Raw genomic sequence first — 22352 nt, forward strand, 5'->3', positions numbered from 1 at the left:
AACCTCTTTATCATCCTGTCTAATATAATAGATTATAGAGATTACTATAGACATAGTAATAATTTTTCCTGTAGCTTCGTATGAATATGAAATCTGGACGCATATACTGAAAGAGGAACTTGAAGTAAGCATTTTTAAGATTAAAATTAGATTTGGGCCTAAAGGAGATAGAACAACATTTGAGTGTGGAAAATTATGTAACATTGCATTGCACAATATACATCCCTCCCCTGATATTATTAGAATAATTAAATCAACAAGATTTTCGGTGGGCAGGTCATTTACCAAACATGGGAGAGTATAGAGACTTCTTAAATTATCCTTGTTGGAAAGCCTGATGGTAAGGGACATGAAGACGAAAGAAATAGGGACAGATGGAAAACATGTGTTGCTGCGACATTGAGTCCTTCGGGTTTAGGATTGCCAAAGAGTTAATTCGTTTTAGTACAGTGTCAACTTAACATTTCACGTTCATTCTGTCTATACTTCTGTAAATATTTTAGTAACAAACGTTCACTAACACACACACTCGATGACATGTTCAAAGTCATGTGTTTCTTCACGTATGCTAATGATAGCGGAATAAAGGTTCGTAACACATCCCATTGCAATATTTATGTTCGCGGGAACATTTCTGAATACGGGACTTTATCGTATATCCTTTCTGCTAGGCTACCAAACAGCTCGCTCAATACAGAATTCACAGATGGTTGCAACTCTCTGTACAGATCTGGAAAATGCTCGTTCAAAATGTTGTTCATCGTTTCACCTGAAAGAAGACAAAAGCTCTACTGAAGAAAGAACACTTCAACAATGACAAGGCAGGAAAAAATAGACAGGGTGGTCACAAATTATTGAGTGAATTTCAATAAAATAACTAAATAACTTATCCAACCTTGTAACGACCCTGCGTGGTCGCCACATTTAACGATCCTGCGTGGTCGCAATATTATATTTTGTTTAGAAGGTATGGATGAAGAATGCATGCTGAATGTTTAAATGTGTTAACGGATCCACCTCTACGGTTATTAGTTTCGCTTATTATTATTTGACCCTGCGTGGTCGCTGTATTCTGTAAATGTTAACGGGTCCACCTATACGTTTATTAACTTCGCTCATTATTAGACCCTGCGTGGTCGTTGTATTGTCATTTACACTGTTCAAGTCGATGTTTAGTATTGCAGAGTCCTGCGAGGCTCATTATTAATTGTATTGTCTGAATGCACACAGTTTTAGTTTATATTGACACGTGCAACTAGTGATTTCTTAATGTTACTTCTTGGATGTTTCTCAGTACGAAGGTTGCAATATGTAAAAAAATGAGTTAGCAACGCGTACTTGTAGTTAAAATTGTCACCACCCATGCGCCACCGCGAGTATAAAGCCAGCGCAGCGAGGCCCGGAATTCAGTTGGCTTTCAGGTCGGCTCCCGATAAGATCTCTCTTACCAACGGACCTGGAAGTAGGATAACTCCGCCCTTGCGAGAGTCCAAGCATCCTAAGGAAGGAAGGAAGTTGCACTCCGCTCTTGCGAGAGGCCAAGCGCCCGAGAGAAGCCGCACTCCGCTTTCCAGCGAGAGAGGTTGAACTCTGCCTTTGGCAAGAGAACCCACTCCACTTTCGAGTGAGAGATAATCCACTCCACTTTCGAGTGAGAGATACCCCACTCCGCTTATTGGCGAGAGAGAACAACTCCACTTTAGAGTGAGAGGACCCGCTCCGCTTGCTGCGAGAGGTTTCGTTCCCCTATCAACCTGCGGCACCCCGCCAGGGTAGTGTGGCGTTGGGTTTCCAGACAACCTACTCTCTCTTTCAGGGGAACCCGTGACGACTGCGGCGACCAGGCCCTAAATAAAATTAGGTCCCCATACTCCCCATTGGCGCCTCACTGCGAGGAATGAATTGGATGTTCCCTGTTCCCCCCTTATCTCTTCGAGTCTAAAGATGGTACAGGTAAATGCACGTGAGTGGTAAGGGTAAAGGTAAAGACACGTGTGTAAGTGTGCTAACGGACATCCTTGTGATAGGATTATAATAAACTGTTACATCTATATATGTATAAACCTGGTTTAGTCTTTCTTTACACCCAGCAAGCCCTGAGATATTTCTGAGTCTTTGTACTACGACTGAATCAGTTAGCACATATGGGTAAACTTTTGCCGACCACCCAACTGCAGTGTTTAGCGTGTTGAACGCAGCCAGTACCAGTACTCCTGCGCCGTGGTGCTGAGCACTGCGTGGGTGGACGTTGCAACCTTGAGTGAAATATTTCAAGATTTTCAAAACTAACTGCCTTCGGGCTACTTTATTGATACTGTAAGCAACTTACGGTTGATCATTCTTTAGAAAACAACTCAAATATACTCGAAAGTAAGTGAAAATTACTTGAATAGTTACTTTCCAGCAAATTGTTACCTAACATGTTCCATGAACTTCATTAGCCATAGAAACTTAAAGCCATAAACTTACACAAGAAGTAATGCTTACTTCCACAAGCTTTACAAGTAACAGTTAATTGGAAGGACTGTCGAAAACTATTGTTGTCCTTAAAGTAGAAGGACTACGTTTATTACATTTTCTACACTCTTTTACATCGTGTTGATTCAAGGTGTAGTAATAAAGGTGGGTCCATACAAGGTTGTATGACGTCACGTTTAAGTTTTGTTGTATGTTCACCTTTTTTATGAAATAGGCTAATTGGGACTGGAACTACAGTTTAAAGTGGGATGCGAACTACTCATCGGGAAGGCCCGTATGACGTCATATGGAGGATAGTATTGCAATGTGAAAAACTTCATTGAATTAATGAATTGTTTGAATTGTTATTTTAAGTCTACTTTATGCACAGATAGACTAATCGGTTTAGACCTACGGTTTAAAGTGGGATCCGAACTAGTGTACAATGTGCCTCCACCGGGTATGGAACCCAGGAATGTAATTAATGTTCGGCATAGGTCATGCGTTAACTTATGACGCATTTATCTTTGAAAAGTCTTGATTAGAAAAAATAGGCAATAACGTTTTTATTATGCACATTTTTTAGTGTGTCTAAAATATATAATTTTAATATTCTTCGTGCATATTAAGAATCATTCTACTTTTTCACAAAATATTACTATTTACATTGAACTATTCTTGCATTTCTCGATACGATTCAGGTTATATAAAGCCATATGCTCTCACTTGACTCGTCTCCGGCTAATACACAGAATTCTAAATGCATGAAATCAATGTTGATGCCTTTTTAATGCATCAATTTACAAAATTAAAAGTGTAAATTGTGGTTTCTTTGAAGTCCGCTCTGTTCAATTAATGCATTTTAGTGCATCACACAGAACAGCAGCTGATAAAAGTTAAATTTTATGCATTTCTGTGTGTATTTTGATGCACAAAAAGTGAGTTATTAGCAGTTGATGCACAAAAGTGCGTCATTAGCAGTTGTTGCACAAAAAAGTGCGTCATTAACAGTTGATGCACTATAATATGTTACTGGAGTCACTATATTTGTGTGAATTGACATATTTTTGTTCTCTGTCCAAGAAACCTGGCAATAGAAATGTACAAGGTAGGATCAAAATGTACCGGAGCTTTGTTTTACTTCTCTTCAACTAGATGCAGGGGTGATGTGTGACGTTGCAACTTACAGCGCATGCGTGAGTTTCCCGGCAGCGTATGTCGTATCAGTTGACTTGCAGCAGGTATCTAGTCTGGTCGTCCACCTTGTTCTCTGCGAATGAACATTCAATCGGCATGGTTTTCACAATGTCTCGGCGTAAGAACAAAAGACTACAGAGCGTACTATGTTTATTTTTTTAATTTTCATTATTTTGCGCAGCTTTTATGTCAATTTCGGCTAATCGTGACGATGAGAATGAAACCATGATTGCAGGAAAAGGATGAAGGGACATTCACAAGGGACTTTTGCCCAGTACTTGAACCTGGAACCTTCAGAAACGAAATAAACTTATGATTATGGATACGATCTGGAAATGAACGCAACTTTTTGATCCTGCCTCGTATATAATTGTGTATCTGACAAGAATAAACTTACCCAACCGTCTGTTCCCGTTAAACAGATTTTCAAAATGTACATTTCCTCTGTTGGGATATAGGTGAAACTGGAAATCCGTGATCTTCATGTACATTTTTCCTTTTCTCTGCACTGGTTTTCCTTCTACGCGGAAGAATATGTCATTTTTGTCTGTAACAAAACAAAAGAGAAACTACTATTTTATCTTTAAGGAGACTCGAATAAGCAAAACTGATAAGGTGTCTGTCCTCTGACGATTATAAACTACTTCGTCAATATTTTGTTAAACTACGCAACGCATTGCACTTCGTGCTGCAGGAATATTTTTAAAGAATAAACACACTCGTGGCGTTGCTACGACGACTACAGACATCTAGCGGAGTATACAGAAACTTCTTTGAGTTGACGTAAAGCCGTAAATTATTGCCATCAACAGTTTTGAGTGCTAATGAGTGAAGTGTGTAGTGATAGACCTGGAACATGGTTCAGAAGCATTGTTGTAATCTGTTTATTGTATAGCCTATTTGTTTATAGGCTCATACTATGAAAGAGAGGGTTAAGAATTGGTAGCGATAAGTAGTCGATTACACATCGATACAAGCATGCTCGTACATTCAACTTTCATCAGCCCAAGAATAATGAAAATGTAATAGTTATAGACCGTTAATCATAATATAGTGACTATTGCTTGAAGTTAATGAATATATGTTAAATGGTTAGTTATTATTATCACTATTATTATAATCTTCATTAAACAGTTTTCAATTAACCGATAATATATTTCCTTTTAAGATATATCATTGTGTATAATATTCTGCATCTACTAACAATATTATTATTCTCCATTACGTCTATTGTAGCAGTGCATTCATATTTCTATTTTCAACTTTTTACAAAATCTATCAGAATATGTCTAAATTTTCACTTTTTCAGACTACATACAATTAATTATTGCCAATTACAGTATATATATATATATTTTCCCATAACAAATTCTGAAATATACTTAGGTTATGAGGAAAATAACATTATTGTTATTGAAGAATGTCTGGCCATCCATTACAAATTAACCATAATATTTATTTCAAAATTCTTCCAGGTAATATAATGAAATGATTCTTGATTTGATTATGTAATTAATGCAAAAGGATTACTAAATCGATGGGAGGGGTTTGGATCCGTCAAACCCTCCCCTTGGCCTCCCTGATGGCTCAGTGGTAGCGTCGTCGCTTTGTAATCAAGAGGTCCCAGGTTCGATACCCGGTAGAGGCACATGGTGGTTCGGATTCCACTTTAAACTGTAGGTCCAGTTCGATTAGCCTTACTGTGCATAAAGTGGACTTAAAACACCAACTCAAACCAAACCCTCCCCTTATATACATCCATGGATACAAGTATATTTATTGATTTATTTCTCTCCGCCCATTTAAAATACGAATTATAATTGTGAGTAAACATTGGGGGTGGGAGCATCATGTAGTCTTACATTCGGTACCTACCAATAAGTGTCACCCAAAAGAAAAAAAAATATATTAAACGACTATCACTGATTTCAAAGTACAGTCATATTAAAAATCCATACGTCTTGCTTTTTGGAATACCACTTGTCTGTCTCTTTCATTATATATAGTAAATAAGGAATTGAATATCATTTTAAACTTGTTACAAGGAACAAAGTGGTCCATAAGTTACTTCACACTATAGCTTCTGTCTACTCTTACGGCAGGCTACCTACATGTTGAAAAGGGGAGCGGGAAATATGCTACAGACCAACCAACCAGTCGGTGGCCCCATGAGTTACGGCGTTGCGGGAGGAGGTGCTTCCCGCACCTCGTACTACAGGCAGCTATGTTTCTTATCGCGCTGGATTGGTCGCTTCCCCGCTCCCCACTTCCCTTGCCAGCATGTAGGGCGCCCGCCATAACATTGGACAAGAGATAGAGTGGTAATTCACTTCTTCTTCTGACTAGCATATACTCCGTCCCAGATAACTGGAGACGCGAGACGGCTCCACCAATGAACACGTGAGAGGAGCGGAATTGCGTGGAGTGGTGGAAAGCGACTGAAGTTACCAGCCTTCTCTCAGCGTCTGATTCGCTCTGACCAATAGATTTCTCTCGCTTCTCTGACGCTATGCGCCGCTTTGATCCACAGTTAGCTAGGACAGGCTATAGTAGCTTCACTATACTCTCTCCCACCTATCTCTGAAGCAAAGCCAAATGTAGCATCAGAGAAGCGGGGGAAATCTAGTGGCCACAGCGAAACAGTACACTCAACTCGAAGGCTGGTAACTGCACTCGCTTTCCGCCTCCACGCAATCCCGTCCCCTTTCCCGTATTCATTGGTGGAGACGTCTGGCGTCACTACTTGCGCAGGGACTTGTTTCAGTTCGCTTGCTCAAGAGATAGGTGGGACAGAGTATAGTGCAGTACTTACTTGAGGTTATGATGTTGGTGAGCAGTAGCTATTGAAAAGCACGTATGGAAAGCCTTTAGCATTTTTTAAGTTATTTTAGCGAACAAGTGTATAAATAACAGAAAGTTAGCTACGGACGAGAGATTTATACTTCACAATTGGTGGAAGCATGATCAAAATTGGATTGGATTGATTTGTTGTTTTAAGTCCACTTTATGCACAGCAAGGCTAATCGGGACTGGACCTACAGTTTAAAGTGTGATCCGAACCACTATGTGCCTCCACTGCGCCATCGGGGAGGGCCATGATCAAAATTAAAGTGATGTTGATTTTTTTTGTGGAACGTTTTCCAAGAACCGTATTCACAAGTTGAATAAAAGATTAGAACAGACTGGGTCCAGTGGCGGTCCTTAGGGAGGGGGCAGAGTTGCCCCCGACTTTTTCCCACTTTTGTTCTCACACTATGCTAAACCTTATGTATCAACAGAAACTAAACTGTCCTTGCCCCCCCCAGGTTTGGCACCTCCCAATCGCCACCACCGTCTGGATTGGTAGTGGATCATCATCGTTCCGGTAGTCCTAGTTACTATAGAAGAAAATCATGAAGTTGTAGCGCAATAGTTTGTACAGTCACAAGCAAAACTGACACGAAAACCATCCCTTTAGAATGACATTCCTGGAACAAACCCATATCAGTGTACACAACTATCTCTTTTTGTAATAAATATTATCTGCGCGGCTTTACGTTTCCGAAGGAACAACAAAACCTGTTTACATTAATAATGTATTTTTGTCACCTGACTTATGGGACACCCTGTAGCTGGTGAGGTATTGCAGATTAAAATGAATACACTTCACATGATACTTACACAGTGTAAAGTTGCTGTGTCCTTCACCGATTATAGGCAGCAGTAAAACTCGCCCATCAATTTTGTAATTCCCGTCAACTAGCACTTTATCGTTGGTCGCATTCCCTTCCACGATGAATTTTGAAGGATCTACCCTAGAAGGTATAGAAAAATTAATTAATTCAAATTGGGCTAAACAAGAGTTCTTGTACCATGTTCGCCTTTTTGTATAGTGACAACAATAGTACCGTCATTGAACAGCATCCATATCTTTATTTTTACAAATGACAATTACGTATGCATGCAATCTATAGTATCTATTTGATAGTATAATATCGTATTTAAGCGAAAGAGTTTAAAAATTAATTATGTATAATACAGCGTGTCCACAGAAACATTCCGTGATTATAAACACATATAGCATCGCTCTCGGTACTCATACTTATATAAAATTGGTGCCATTAGAAGCAGAAACGCAATACGTAACTACCTACCTCAGTGGCACTCAATGTGTGCTCCTCGGTCACGCTGCAAACATCAAGGCGATATTCCCACTCATGCCACACGCGTTCCAACATGTCTACAGTGACGGTCCCGATGGCGGCAATGATACGACATTTCAGATCTTCCAGATCTTGAGGCAGTCGAGGTACGTATACAAGATCTTTTATGTGATCCCATAAGAAGAAGTCATAGACAGACACGTCAGGTTACCTCGGTGGCCACTTGCAAAACACACAATCTTTGTTTCCAGAGTGCCCAATCCATCTTCCTTCAAGTTTCTCATTTAGAAAATTCCGAACATCGAGATGGAATTTACAATCGAAAGATTTTTCCTTTTTTTTCATTCTTTTATTGTTATGCCATATATTGTTGTAGTTAACGCCAACAATTACACATCCACTAAAATTCTTTGTGCTGTTCTTTGAAATGGTATCGATATAAATTTCGTAAAATACATAATTAAAATTTTGTGGTCCTTTGTAATCACGATGTTTTTGTGGACACGAAGTAGTTTCCTAAAAAACGTTTTGCTATTTATTGGTTTCTCAGTCGTACAGTTGTCTGACTGAATGGATTTATATCATGTTCTATACAAGTTGGAACGTTAAAGAATAATAACAACAATACATTATAACAGTAAATCCTGCTCGGATTGTTGCAAAAGTCAGTATGATTTAATTGGCATTGATCAAAACTCCTTAGATAATATCTAAATATTGAAACAATCCATTATATAGCAGAAACAAAAATTGTTGAGAAATCTTTGTGGAAGACATATGTTTCTACTAATGCTAGTTTATAGAACTTACGTAAGGTGTGTTCATTCTAAATATTGTACAAATGAAAATTAAACAATTTAGTTACAGCTTTTTCTAATCGTGTTATATGTAAAAGGAAAAAAATAAATTTTCGTCATTCACGTGGATGAAAGATGGAGATTCCTATTTGTGAATAAGGATCTATGATTTTTAGGAACCTAAAAAAACTAACCTTAGACTTGTAATAACGGTGGACGATACCCCATAAATTTTCATGTTTAACAGTTCGAGGTGAATACCCAATGATCCTATTCCCTGATCCAATACCATCTTGGTAACTACAAGCGGTTCAGTTGGCGGAATTCCGAACTCCCGTATACCTGTAACGAAATTAAAATTTTCATTACAAATCAACATTAACAAAAAAGATAAATTAAATAATGTTCAGCACTTTTTCGATCAGCCCTGGAATATATATATATATATATATATATATATATATATATATATATATATATATATATATACATGTCCATAAATTAAGGATTAAAAAGACGTAGTCAACATATTTCTTCAATTTTCTCGTAATAAGACATATTCCTGTATAATTTCGTAATTTTCTTTCCGGTTATTTTAAAATTAACTAGCTGATTACCCGGCGTTGCCCGGGTATTTATTTATCCCAATATTCTATTAGACAAGGAAATAATAAATTCTAACTTAGTGTAAAATGATCTTCGAGTTGAACGGCATTGGGAGTGCCACTATGCATCGTAGCGACCTCGAAAACTATGGATTCCACACTAATATCGGTCGTTTTCGATTATTTTAACATGTCACCCCCTACCCGCTCCCATCTCTAGGGGTGCCAGGGGTGTCTTATCCCCACAGTATTTCTTTCCAGATTTGATTTGATTTGCTTTATTTTACTTGGCGTTTTGTGCCAATTTTGGCTAATTTGCGTAGATGGAGATGAGTGATGATATGATGAATGGACACTCACAAATACCCAGGCCAGGATTCGAACCCGGGATCCCTGGCTTCTTTCTAGATTGTAAGTGATATGTGAACCAACTTTGCTTGAAATTGCTCCAGGGTAGCAATATCGCACCTTCTGTGTAGGCAACCAACTTCGCCGCGCTGTGTAGCAGGAAGCATAACTTGCAGGATATGACACGAAAATGCCTCGCAACAGAATGCTATTTTATGACCCCTTCCCACCCACACGTTCCACAAAGAAATGCGGCATGCTCTATTAAAAAAAAAAAACACATGGCAGATGTATGAAGTTGATGCGCAAGGGATTCCCCAAAGGAAGCGAATGGATCTGTTGAAGTCATGGGAGTAGGGAAAGGTTTAGCGAGATGTGTTATCCACGGAAAGTGATAACTAAGAAGAAAGCGAATATCCGTACTGGACATCACCATTACGTAAAAAAAACAAAGATGGCGGTGGTGCTGCGCTAGTTTGCATATGTGTCGACTTGTTGACTGTGTGCAGAGTGGAGGTGCCGAGGGAACCACATCACAGACGATGTTCAAACTGTCTGCCATTAACTTCCACGCAGAGATGACAACGCCGAATCAACGATCGTTTAGTGCGAGCAAACAACCCCGCGGTGTCTGCTATCGTCGCTGCGACGACATTAATGCGTGCAACGAGATCCTCGGCTGATGCGACAGGTGTTTCGTATACGAGGCGTTTCATATCTCCCAAGGGCACGTCCTCCAACAGTTCAGGCAAAACATCTGACATGTGCTTTTTTTTTAATAGAGCATGCCGCATTTCTTTGTGGAACGCCCTTCGCCGCGGTCATATGGTTGGCCGTTGTGCCACTATTTGCTTGTAAACATAATTTTCCCACTTTTTCCCACTTCAATAATTCCGACTGGGTGCCATTTTCGGCATTTCGTCACATGAACTTTTGTGTTTACTTTCACTTGTAGAATCACCTCCTAAGTGTTTGAAACGAACTTTAGTAACACCCTGTATAGAAGATTCTTCGTACCTTTAGCACGACGGATAGTTTATTATCCTGCCAGCGATAAGTTAATTACGGACGAAGATATTAAAATCAGACGCCATCTTTTCTTACCAAGTAGTGTAGAACAATAATGCGCCCTTCTTTTACCCCGCCGACAATTGATAGCCGTGCGAACATTATTCAGGAAAATTGTTCTCCGCCATTGTTGTGCGAGCACGAAAATCAACGTAAAGAAGTTTCAATTGGTCTAATGTCTTTACCTTTTGTCCCGCTTCTCACAACAATCAGACAAACGTAACAATAACATTCGGTGCATTACAGCCCCTATTCCATCGAGTAGGGGTATGCAAGATCACTTGTCGACTCTGTCCCGGGTAACTCTGGAGCAGGCGAAGGGAAACAAGTCTCTACGAAAGTAGTGACGCGAGACGGCTGCACCAATGAACGGGATTGCGTGGAGGGGGTAAAGCGACTGCGGTACCAGCCTTCGCAGCAGCATGTACTGATTCGCTCTTTGTAAGTGCATTATGGATTATTCTAACAGAAATTTTGAAAGCGGTTTTTCAGAATCTATGTACAGTAAAACCTCGTTAATCCGGACTAATAGAGGGAGAAGTTGACCGGTTTAACGAAAGTCCGGATTAACTGAAGTAACCTAACAGAACAGTAAAAAGTGCATTGAAACTACGTTTATAGCAACAAAACATGTCTATTATGGAGTATTTAAATTGCATAGGCCTAAATACACTATACAGTACAGTACAAAGTCTGCGGGAAACATAATTTAATCAGTAGAAAGTTCTTTTGTTGACATCTAGCCACATTTAAAACCTTGCATTCTGTTTTTTTTTTTGGCCTCTTGCCTGTCCGGATTAAGCGAAGTCCGGCTTATCGGGGTTCGGATTAACGAGGTTTTACTGTAGTTAAAATTTGCCTAAAAAAACAACTTGTGTTTGTGTATTTATTGCCTAGATTTACCATAGCTGAAGCGAGCTGCCATGCCAATTATGCTTTAGTTTCTACAAAGATATAAATCTGACATACGTAATAGTAAATGCAACTTAGGATAACCGCAGTGAATCTCACGAAGTTTTCAGTATTTTCCCAGTACATTCTTCGGTTAAGGGGATTCTGACTTCATTTAATACCCCACCCCTGCCTTAGTCGATCTTCACCGGAAGATATTGACTTCCCGTATAATAAGAAATTCGAAAATACTGTTGTGTATATTTGTGGCTTTACTGGAAATATTTCTGCATTTTTCTTTAAAAAATTTTATTTTATGACATATTTTTCAATTTTATGACATATTTTAAATTTTTATGACACATTTTAAAATTTTTATGACATAATTGCATACATATTTTACGGTTTTATAGGACATAAAGTCCCGGGCCTTAGTAATAAGAATTGTGATAACTTATCCTAAACTTACCTTCTGATGAAATATGAAAGAACTTCTGAGCATTTCTTCGGGCACATTCGTTAATGTTCGGGTCATCGTATTTGCATGGGTTAACGTGATTGGCTGAAATAGAGCGAAATATGTTACCAATGCCTGACTTCTTATAAAGTTTGAGTGGATAGAATTTTTAAAAAAATATATATATATAGTATTTTTTTAAAAAGTAACAGATTTATTTTAATTTTAACAGTTATTTTATTCCAGACAAGATATAAATTGCAGAGCAAGTTTTGTGCTGGAATTGGGACTGTTGTGTTAATTTTTGTGACAATTAAAAGTACATTAATTTTCATAAAAATATTTGTATGTAGATATGAAAATTTAGAAAAGATAAAATTTAAAGTACATCCTTGTACACTTGAAAATGAAGATTGATATTATATTTCTCTTCTTTGGCAAACATAATTATGTAACTACTGTTAAACGAAGAAGCTCTGGAATGGTAAGATTATTGTGGGAGATTATATACGTAGCAACTCTCCTGGAAAATAAATACACTTGTGCTAACATGAAATGGTGATTTTGGCGATAAACATATATATATATTTTTCATGCCTATACTCTGTCTGATGTAAGGACGAAGCCAGTGTAAACAAATGTAGCTTGTGAGAAATTCTATTGGTTGTTCTAATTATAACTGTACAGAAATCTTGCGCGTAGGAATATAGTGCATGTGATAAAGCCACCACATCATTGAACGTGGCTGCTGTATTGGAGATGTTGAAAATTATGATCTGTACAGTTTCGACCAATATATTCATGGGCAAAATAACAGCAGAACTAAGGCAAGGAAAGGAACTATTTTTTCAAGTCACGTGATTTTGTTTACATTAACTTCATTCTTGTAGTGGATGAAGAATAGTCTTAATTATTAACTCGTTTATTCTTTCAGGCAAATATTTGGTTCAAGGTATTGCAAAAATCCAGAAGATTTGTAGTTACTTGAAATACTTACCGTTGCTCGAAAAAGTAACTCGTTACTTCCAAAGACTGGAAAGAAGCGAGTGTAAAGCAGCTACTCTAAAAGAACAAGTATCCATCTTGTTTACCCATTTCTTTGGGTGCGGAAGGTAAATTTTTTGTTTGTTCTTTAAAGTATCCTCTAAGTATAGAGAGGTTAATCGAAACTTAACCTACAGTTTAAAGTGGAATCTGGGTACCGATCCCTTGATTACAAGGCGATAACGTTACCACTGCGACATGGGGGAAGCCCAGAAGGGGGGGTGGATCTGTTCAAGTAAAACTGATATTATTCTGATAGTGGAACTTGAATGAGATCATACATTAATCAAATGTTGTATTTACAAACGTCGCAGTCGTTCTTCGTGGTGGAGTGGTTATCAGAGCGTTCCACGACGGCAAGGAACCCGGGTTCGAATCTCGGCCTAGGCACTGGTGTTCTATGTGAGCGTACCTTAATCAATTTTATCTCATCAATCATCGTCATGATCACAATTTGCCAAACGTAGGACTAAAGCGAAGTGAAATAAACCAAGTAAATAAATAAATCAGTACGTATTATAATGGCTGTAAGTGCTTACAAGGATAGTAAGGTTTCTACGAGGGACAGTCAAATGAAAGCCTTAATTTGTTTTTTGTTCTTAATCTAGTAGATTTCTGCTTGTAATGTTTCACAAGTTTGCTGCATTGCAGCATAGACCCATTGCTGATCCACGTATATTTCCAGGTCTGATTTAGTGCCTGTATACCTCAGAAGAATATTTGGAATCTATGTGCCTTACGCGTAAACAACGATATAATAAATATACTGCCCCAAGACTATTTTATACACGTAGATGGATAATAAACCTTTTCGAGCAAGGCCTCATCTCCAGGAAACTATCAACTCGCGGCAAGCCACGGCACCTAGCGACCTGTTGAGTGAGATGAGTCAAGGCAAAATGAATAATAAACCTTTTCCTGCTCCCACAAAAATAGGCAATAATTAGGCTGGATAGTTCAATGAACTAACCAATCAATCCATTATTTATACACGTAGATGACGTAATCTATATAAACAAACATGGCGAAGGTGAATACTTAGCAAAGGGCGCCGTGGAATTAGAAGAAAATTATACTGCGTATCAGTTGCTGATGTGTGAGGAGAACATTTCATACTCTTTCTTCCAAATTCGAACAATTTCGCATCTAGGAAAAGAACGTAATATAGGAAATATTCTAGTGTTTTATGGGAAAATGACTAATTTTGCCTCACGACTGCCATCTGTTGTTCTTTTGCATACTATTTATCTTCTTCCATAGTTGATGATAGAGAGAAGAGAAATTTTGTTGTAAATAGGATTCTTTTCAGTTCGTTAGGAACCAATACAGTTTAAAATGTCACTTTCCTTTCATGAAAGCCTTGAAAATTAATTTTTTATGCACTTTAGATTGCCTACGTAGTCTATGTAAACTACAACCCAATGTAATCTACGCGTAGATTACGTGTAGGCAACGCATGTAGACGTAAACTTATAGTGTACGGCACATCACTGCTTATGAGCCACCGCGAAGGTCTTTCCACTATCTGCGTGCGGACTTAGGCTATTGTCGAACTTCCTCCTCTATTTGTAAACTTGCTGGCGTGGGTAAGCTTGCGCTTATATATTGAATTTTCATTTGCCGTAGAATGTCTATAAGTTTTAGGCTTCCAGAAGGCAAGAAACCACTGCTCTTCGTTGGTGCATGTGCATGCAGGAGGCGCCATCTTTAAAATGACAAATATGGTGTTGTGAAGCTCACTTGATCAGTGTTGAAGCCTTTAGGTCGTTTTGTAAATAACAGTCGATACCTCATGTGAATTTCAGATGTTTACAGTCTGTACTGTAATTTTTATCGGACTTATAAGGTTTTCATTCGAGTCTTCCTCGTACTTGAGAACCTTCTGAAAAGATTACTTTTTATACCACATATACAGGGTGATTCAGTTAAAGTGTGCAAAAATGAAATAGGAAGTAGCTGATGCATCAGCGAACAATTCCAGATAGGTAACCTAGGGCAGGAGTAACCATCATAATAATATATGGGTTGAAACATGACGAGCTCTAGCATACATCCATAGGGATGACAAATCAGCGACATCCATGGACATTGTTGACGTACAGTGAGTAGCGACATTTATTGGCATTAATTTACGCGTATGAGGTACGTGCTTGACGTTTACAAACTAGTTTCATAGCTTTGAGAAATAGGTGCTAACAAGGTACAATGTTGTGTTTCACAACAGGTGTTCAAAATGACGACGACCAACCAGAATGCAAGCATGAGGGCAGTGTACAGGGTCTGCGACATCCTGCGTTGTTATAAATCACATCACAAGCAGGAACAATCCTAACAACTCATTCCATGACCGTGTCCACTGGGGTTCCATAAACATGTGATTTGTGATATGCCAAGACGAGAAATGGAGTAGGTTCAGGTCGGGTGATCTCGCAGGCCATCCATTCAATCCAGCGAACAAGGACGCTAACATCCAGATGGTTACGGAGATCCGCACTGTAGTGAGGCTATGCTCCGTATCTCGACACGCTAGCTTCTCTGACCCTAGCTTCCCTATCTCAAATTGTTCAGTGGGGCATCACCTATTTCTTGTTTTATTTTTGCACGCTTTCACTGAATCACCCTGTATATTACTATTGTGGATCTCACTTTAAACTGGAAGTCCAGTCCCGGTTAGACTACCCGTTCATGTAGTGGACTTAAAAGCAACCTCAAGGCAATTCATATTGCTATTGCGATCACTTCTTTGTGTAAGAAAGGACCTCAAATATATGCCATTACAATACCACTAATGTGGTAGTCTCCAACAGTAATGTACTAATGTCCTTTACTTTACACTGTCAAGTTAACCGCTATAAAGAACGTTAGAGGAGTACAAATAAGCAAGAAAGTGTACGTAACCTTAATTAAAGTCACAATCCTCGCATTTGCCTGATACACGATAACTCGAGTTGCTTTTGAAGCCCCATCTCACGGACACTTAGACCCAACTGGAATTTGCTTTCGTATTTGGAAAGATCAAGACGAGACGATACCGAGACTTAACTTGGTCTCATCCCTAGATAAAAGGTGCGGGACCTGTGCCAAAAAATAAACGCGGGACCTCTAACTAAAATTTTTCACAGATCTGAAAAAAATCAGTGATTTTGTACCTTAGTTTGAAGCACATGTGTCCTACATGATCACAATATAAAAACATCATTACAGTTAATTAGCAATTAATTTATACATAATTCGTATTAGTATCTAAAAGCAATAACAAGAACATGTTGAAGAAGAATTATGGGAGACCAACAAATATTTCTAAATTAATGTTTCGATGTTGGTTGTTTGTTTGATTCGGTGTTTAAGTCCACTTTATACACAGTTAGGCTAATCGGGACTGGACCTTCAGTTTAAAGTGGGATCCGAACCACTATGTGCCTCCACCCGGTATCGAACCCGGGACCGCTTGACTACAAGGGGAATATTTCGATGTGCCAGGGTGTGAAGTTAATTCTATTTAATTACAAACTGATTGGGTTAAATATCAATCTATTAATCTGCCTATCAAAGTGACAATTGAAAATTATATGCAATAATATTCTTTTGTTTCTTTTCTTTGAATTCTGACGCTGTAGTGAATGAGCATGGTTTCATAAATAATATTTTCACTTGATTATTTCAATCTATAATTAAACGATTTTTATTTTTATTTGCTTTATTTTACTTCGCTTCTTGTGCCACTTTTGGTTAATTTGCGAAGATGGAGATGAGAGATGATATGATGAATTTTATGAATGGAGACTCACAAACATCCATGCCCAGGCCGTGATTCGAACCCTGGACCCCTGGCCTGGTAGTGAGTTGTGCTAACCACTCCGCCACGGGGGTCTGCTATAATTAAACGAATAGTACACCTATTATTTTTTATTGAAATATACACATTCAAATATTATTTTGTAGCTATTTTGTTTAGAATGTGATTTCAGTCATTTTGGATATTTTAAAATATGTCAAAACAATCCATGACGTCAGTAAAAATCAGATTAGTAGCTTAATTGGAAAGAACAGAGTCCTGCAAACTCGAAATAAATCGTACACAAAGAAATATTTTGATCTGGCGCAGGATCCCTGGTAAAAGGGTACAATTTGGATCAACTTACATAGCTTTCCACAGGCCAGCGAGGCACAGCACACAAGCAGCAGGGTTTCCAAACGTAGCGGCTCCATTCTTACTCCTGCAGGGACGAGGCTAAGCGAATGATAAATCGCTAGAACGCACCCCCCTTGATATACTTCCGTTTCAACCTTCAACTCGTTCCCGATCGAAAGTTCAATGCAACATTTCTTCCCACTGTGCGTAAACTTCCCTATTGACACGAACTGAAGAAAATTCTTTGTTTACATGCACCTTCAGTTTACCTGTTTACGTCTTCTGTTGACATACGGAGCTGTCGACCTTATATATGTTTAAGGAAGCTTCTGATTTCGACGTACTGGCTTCTCGGAAGGTCAGGAACGTGTGCGCAGTTGGAGATTATACCAAAAATTAAACTACGTTCTAATATATCAGGATGACTAAGAGCCCCATGGCTAGTTGTGGACGGAAAGCTTTAATAAATTGTATCTTCCTTGCTTCAGTTGCGCCAAATGCCTTTTCGAGGATGATTTTACTGTTATTTTAAAGTCTGTCGTTTTACAATGTGATGTTCGTTATAGCCATGTTTAGTTCCAGAAAGTTTGTAAATTGCTTGAAAATTTCAACGTACAAACTCAAACTCTATAGGCTGTAGCGTAGTTTACAAAAGTGCTGACCTCTATTGGTAACTTTTAGAATTATTTACCATCTTTGGACATGGTAGAATATTTAAAAATCTCTAACAAACTAATGTGTTAACTCTCTGGTTAAACGGCAAAGGAGAATTATGACAGCCTTAGCTTATACAGGGTGAGAAGAATTATACAGGGTGCGACAGTATTCGTAGCGAAATTTATAACAGGGTTCACTCCCGTTTCGACGAATGCCCAAGAGATCTCACACAAGTAAATATTTCGGCAAAGGGGAATTCCCGATTTGCCGAATTCCCTTTCGCCGAATATTTTGAAGGAAGTAAATCTTCCCTCCGGTGGGAAATTTCAGGGACTGAAGTGAAATTTAATTTCAACGAAGTGAGAAACTCATTGTGCATATTCATTGGCTGATTATTTACTTAGTCCTGGAATTCTTACATTAATTTTTCCTTGGTTTCTTTCCAATAACCATACCCCCATTTATTTTCATCCCCAATGCTCACAGTGGGCATTTTAGTATTCACCGTCCTCTCGTGTTCTGCTAGTAAAGCCATGTCATCCGCAAATCACAGCTAAGCCCCGCGACAGGTTAAGTTTGTAGCAGGTTTTATATGTTAGTCCACTCGAGAAGGGTACTCAGCATCTCCCGTGTCAGTGTTGCCTCAACTGCCAAGCTGTTCACATCCCAGACTGTGAGAAAATTGGCAGCATTACAGCTCAACTACATTCTGTGTGAACATTTTGTTCTATATATGCGAAAAGTTGCTGCAAACTTACCCTGTCCCGGGGCTTACATTTTATTCTTCATTTTCCTATTATTGATTATTCGTTCCCCAATTTCACTTCCCTCCGTCATTTCTTAAACCACTTTCAGTTTTACTATTTGTTTCATGTACAGATTGTTTATGAGAACGGCTCGGAAGTTGATGACGAATCATCTTTTTCCTGAGCCTTGAAAACAATGCTAAACCTGGTATTAGTCTGTTTTCCTCCAGTTAGAACCAGAAAAGACACACACACACACACACACACACACACACACCATCACACACACACACACACACACACACACACACACACACACATCATATATATATATGCATACAATTCTTTGTTTCATAAAATATACCAAGTATTTCTTATAAATGTTAATATAACTTTCAGAAACATTAATAAATATATGTTCAATGTTTATCAACACATTTATGGCTTATTTTGTTTACATTTAGGTACTGAAAATCTAATTTGAGATTAAGTATCCGAAATATGGGCACTTGACCCTATATATTGTATATATACAGTATGTAACATTGTTATTCGTACACATAGAATTTCCGAGGAAAAAATGTCATTTCTACTAGTAGCTTGACATGTCCTTCCTGGACGTATGAACAGACTGCTGAAGTATACCATCCCGCCTGATAGATATGAATCTTGTTGCGGGGGATAGAAGTTACGAGATTAATGGAAGTTCATGTGATAATTTTTGTGCTGCTGTTACTATGATTTCTAGTGCATTTCGTTATGATGTAAAATGTTGTTCTTAATTGCATAATCAAGATAAATATATTCTGAACCTAGATGTTAACACGTAAGTCCTGAGTTTGTTAATTTACTGCAAATCTTAATGTTTTCCCGTGCCCTGGGAGGTATCACGTGTATACCGATATACAGTCTCATGTTACTCATTCTCAATTTGTATTGAGATAAATCTATTCTTATGGATATTAATATGCTATAGTTGAACCTGGCACGACCGTGTCAATAATTTGGCGGACAGAACGTGGGGCCGCGAACACATTGTGCATTAGTTACGTTAATCTTTGGTAACGTGTTTTAGATTTGCAGTTGACTCAGAACTTTTGATGCGCAACAATGGAAAAGAAAATATTAAGAAGTGGAAGCAAAGCGTTAAATGTTGACGAAAGCACAGTTCACAGTTCACAGTGCTGTGAGACTACATCAAGGCTTGATGATACGTTTGTTTGCACTGAGTGTCACAATACTTTTCATTTAAATTGTGCAAAGCTAAAGTCACCAAAGGAAAGTAATTCTCCTTGCGAATTAACATGTCTCGCATGCAAAGAAAAACTTGCAGTTCCTGTTGTTCCTGTTACTACTGATTTGCTTGCGTCATTGCAGCGAATGCTGGAGGCAAATTCCCGCAATCTGGAAGATAAAATGGCAGAAAATTCTAGTAATCTAGAACTTAGAATACAGGAAAGAATTACTGAAAATTCTAGTAATCTAGAACTTAGAATCCAGGAAAGGATTACTGAAAATACTAGTAATCTAGAACTTAGAATACAGGAAAGAATTACTGAAAATTCTAGTAATCTAGAACTTAGAATCCAGGAAAAGATTACGGAAAATGCTAATAATCTAGAATCTAGAATGCGGGAACATTCTTGGAGGCTAAGTTACATGAGAACTCTAGGAGGTTAGAGGATAAACTTCAGGAAAATATGAATATCTTGGAGCACAGTTTACAACTAAGACTAGAAGAAAGTAGTAGAACTCTTGAGTGCCGGCTAGAAGCAAGGATGGAGGAGAAACTGGCCCATAGTTGTTCACAACTCGCTGCGTCCAATTCAGAGATGGGACGGAGGATCGAACAACTGACTCTGCAAATGTCTGAGGGACAGCAGAAATTGAAGGAAAGCCTTGAAATTGAGATGATGAGCTTACGTCAAGCATGTCAGTCAAATTCTCAGCAGCTGGAATCTAAACTCCATGAAACAGTTGTTCTGTTGAGGGAAGAAGCTGAGCAGACCAAGGAGGAGTTCCGAAAGGAAATCAGTGAAACGCAGAGCGGTTTCAGAGAAGAAATGTCCAGAGAGTTGGACAACCAGGTGACCAATATGGCATATCAGCTGAGAGAAAACCTGAATTTGCGAGTTGAAGAGACTGTGGCGGAAAAACTTAAAGGCACAAAGGGTCCTAGAGAGAATGCTGAAGAGTGGAAAAATGATATGGAATCCAAACAAGGGAAGCTTTCTTCAGACATGCGTAATCTTTGTGAAGAAGTGGCTCAAATTTCAACCACTTTAAGCAAGTTGCCTCTCTCCGGTGAACCAGAGTTACCGCGGGTGGACCAGCTGGGCGCGCTTTTTCGAAGGTTACTGTCTCCTAGTCGTTCTGAGGTCTCTTCGGGGCAACGAAACCGTACACATTTAAAAAAAAAAGACGCCACAAAGAGATCGTTTCCAGTTCTTCAGGCAGCGAGTCGACTTTATCGGAAAAGAGAAAAGAAAGAAAATCTCGAATCAATGCTACGCGTGGTGGGATGACTCCCCGGATGGCTGACCTGAATTCCATGCGGAAATTCGACGGAAATATTATAGCCACTTCGGCTGAGATTTATCTCAAAGAATTAGATACCAACCTTGAGATCCTTCAGATCCCGCATAGATACAGGCTGGAGATTATTCCTCGTTTGCTAACGGGCATGGCTTATCATTGGTTCTACTCTCATAACAATGATTTCCACACATATTCAGATTTCCGTAGGGCGTTTAAGAGGCGTTTTGCGTCTTCAGAGGCAAAATAAAGGGAGTTGGCATCTGTTAGGGCCAAACGGTACAATAAAAACAATGACAATAGTTTGGAAGAATATGTTTGGTCTGTATACTCTGCTTACAGAAACCTGAGTAGCCACTACACAGAGCAGGAGGTGGTAAACCTCATAATCGGCCAATTGCCTTATAGAGTGAAGCAATTGTGTATGGCCCACGCTCCCGTAACTGTTGATTAGCTTGCAGATTTTGTTAAGAGATACGAGCAAGAGGAAGAGCAGGATGCTTGGCGAACTGCGTGGAGGAAGGAGAATCCTACTCACCAGAACAACCGAGATATTCCAGGCAATTCGGAAAACAGAAACTCGAGGGTTCGTATGGTCCAGAGGCAGAATAATTACCGTGAAAATCGCCCTGCAGGTCCATATAGAAACGGCAATCGTTATCATCAACAAAGCCAAAATAGGCAGAGATGTGAGTATGCTGCTCCCAGATACGAACCTTGTGAGAGACCACGAAATGAGAACCGTGTATCTTCACCGGAGCACAGTGAACCTTTGAGGGAAGGTCGTAGCTCTCCACGATTCCAAGCGGCGAGCAGTGGCTTACAAACAGATGCTGCAGTGTCGTACCCTAGTAACGAGCAGCAACAGAGCGTTGAGCTGACCAGAAATTTTTGCTGGGAGAATGGAGCAAATCTCGACCAGGTGCGGGATTTTACCCCACGCCTGGCATAGAAACGTCCCCTTCTGATGTCGGGCGGTCTCGGATAGAACTGGGGCCTGCAGAAAATATTTCCCAGTCTGTAAATAATGATCTGAAGCTGGTGTTTGTTATTAATCATGAAGAGAGTGAGTTTCTTTACAATTTGTGTCAGGCTAGTCAGTCTAAAAACTTTGGAAGAGCGCCTGAGTTCAAGGCACGTGTAGCAAATGTTGATATCACTTGTATAGTAGACACTGCAGCTGAAATATCTGTTCTGAGTCTCGAGATTTGGAAGAAAATAAAGCAAAATTTGCCAGCGGCCATGTTACAAGCTACTCCAGAGGTACGACTTATTG

At 39.0% G+C, this 22352-nt stretch overlaps 1 protein-coding gene across 1 annotated transcript; it reads right to left on the minus strand.

Annotated features, from left to right (window-relative positions):
- Positions 1 to 614: 614 nt before the first annotated feature.
- Positions 615 to 17230, minus strand: LOC145994047 (protein takeout-like). The gene is made up of 6 exons (XM_083130130.1): positions 17149 to 17230; positions 11975 to 12067; positions 8788 to 8935; positions 7315 to 7448; positions 4052 to 4201; positions 615 to 769 (listed from the first exon to the last, which is right to left on the minus strand). Exons 1-6 carry the CDS (start codon positions 17213 to 17215, stop codon positions 615 to 617), a joined length of 747 nt encoding a protein of 248 aa, XP_082986256.1. The 5' UTR covers positions 17216 to 17230.
- Positions 17231 to 22352: the final 5122 nt, after the last annotated feature.

Source organism: Lepisma saccharinum, chromosome 10, assembly GCF_977018435.1.
Source record: "Lepisma saccharinum chromosome 10, izLepSacc3.1, whole genome shotgun sequence".
In the NCBI taxonomy this organism is placed as follows: Eukaryota; Metazoa; Arthropoda; class Insecta; order Zygentoma; family Lepismatidae; genus Lepisma; species Lepisma saccharinum.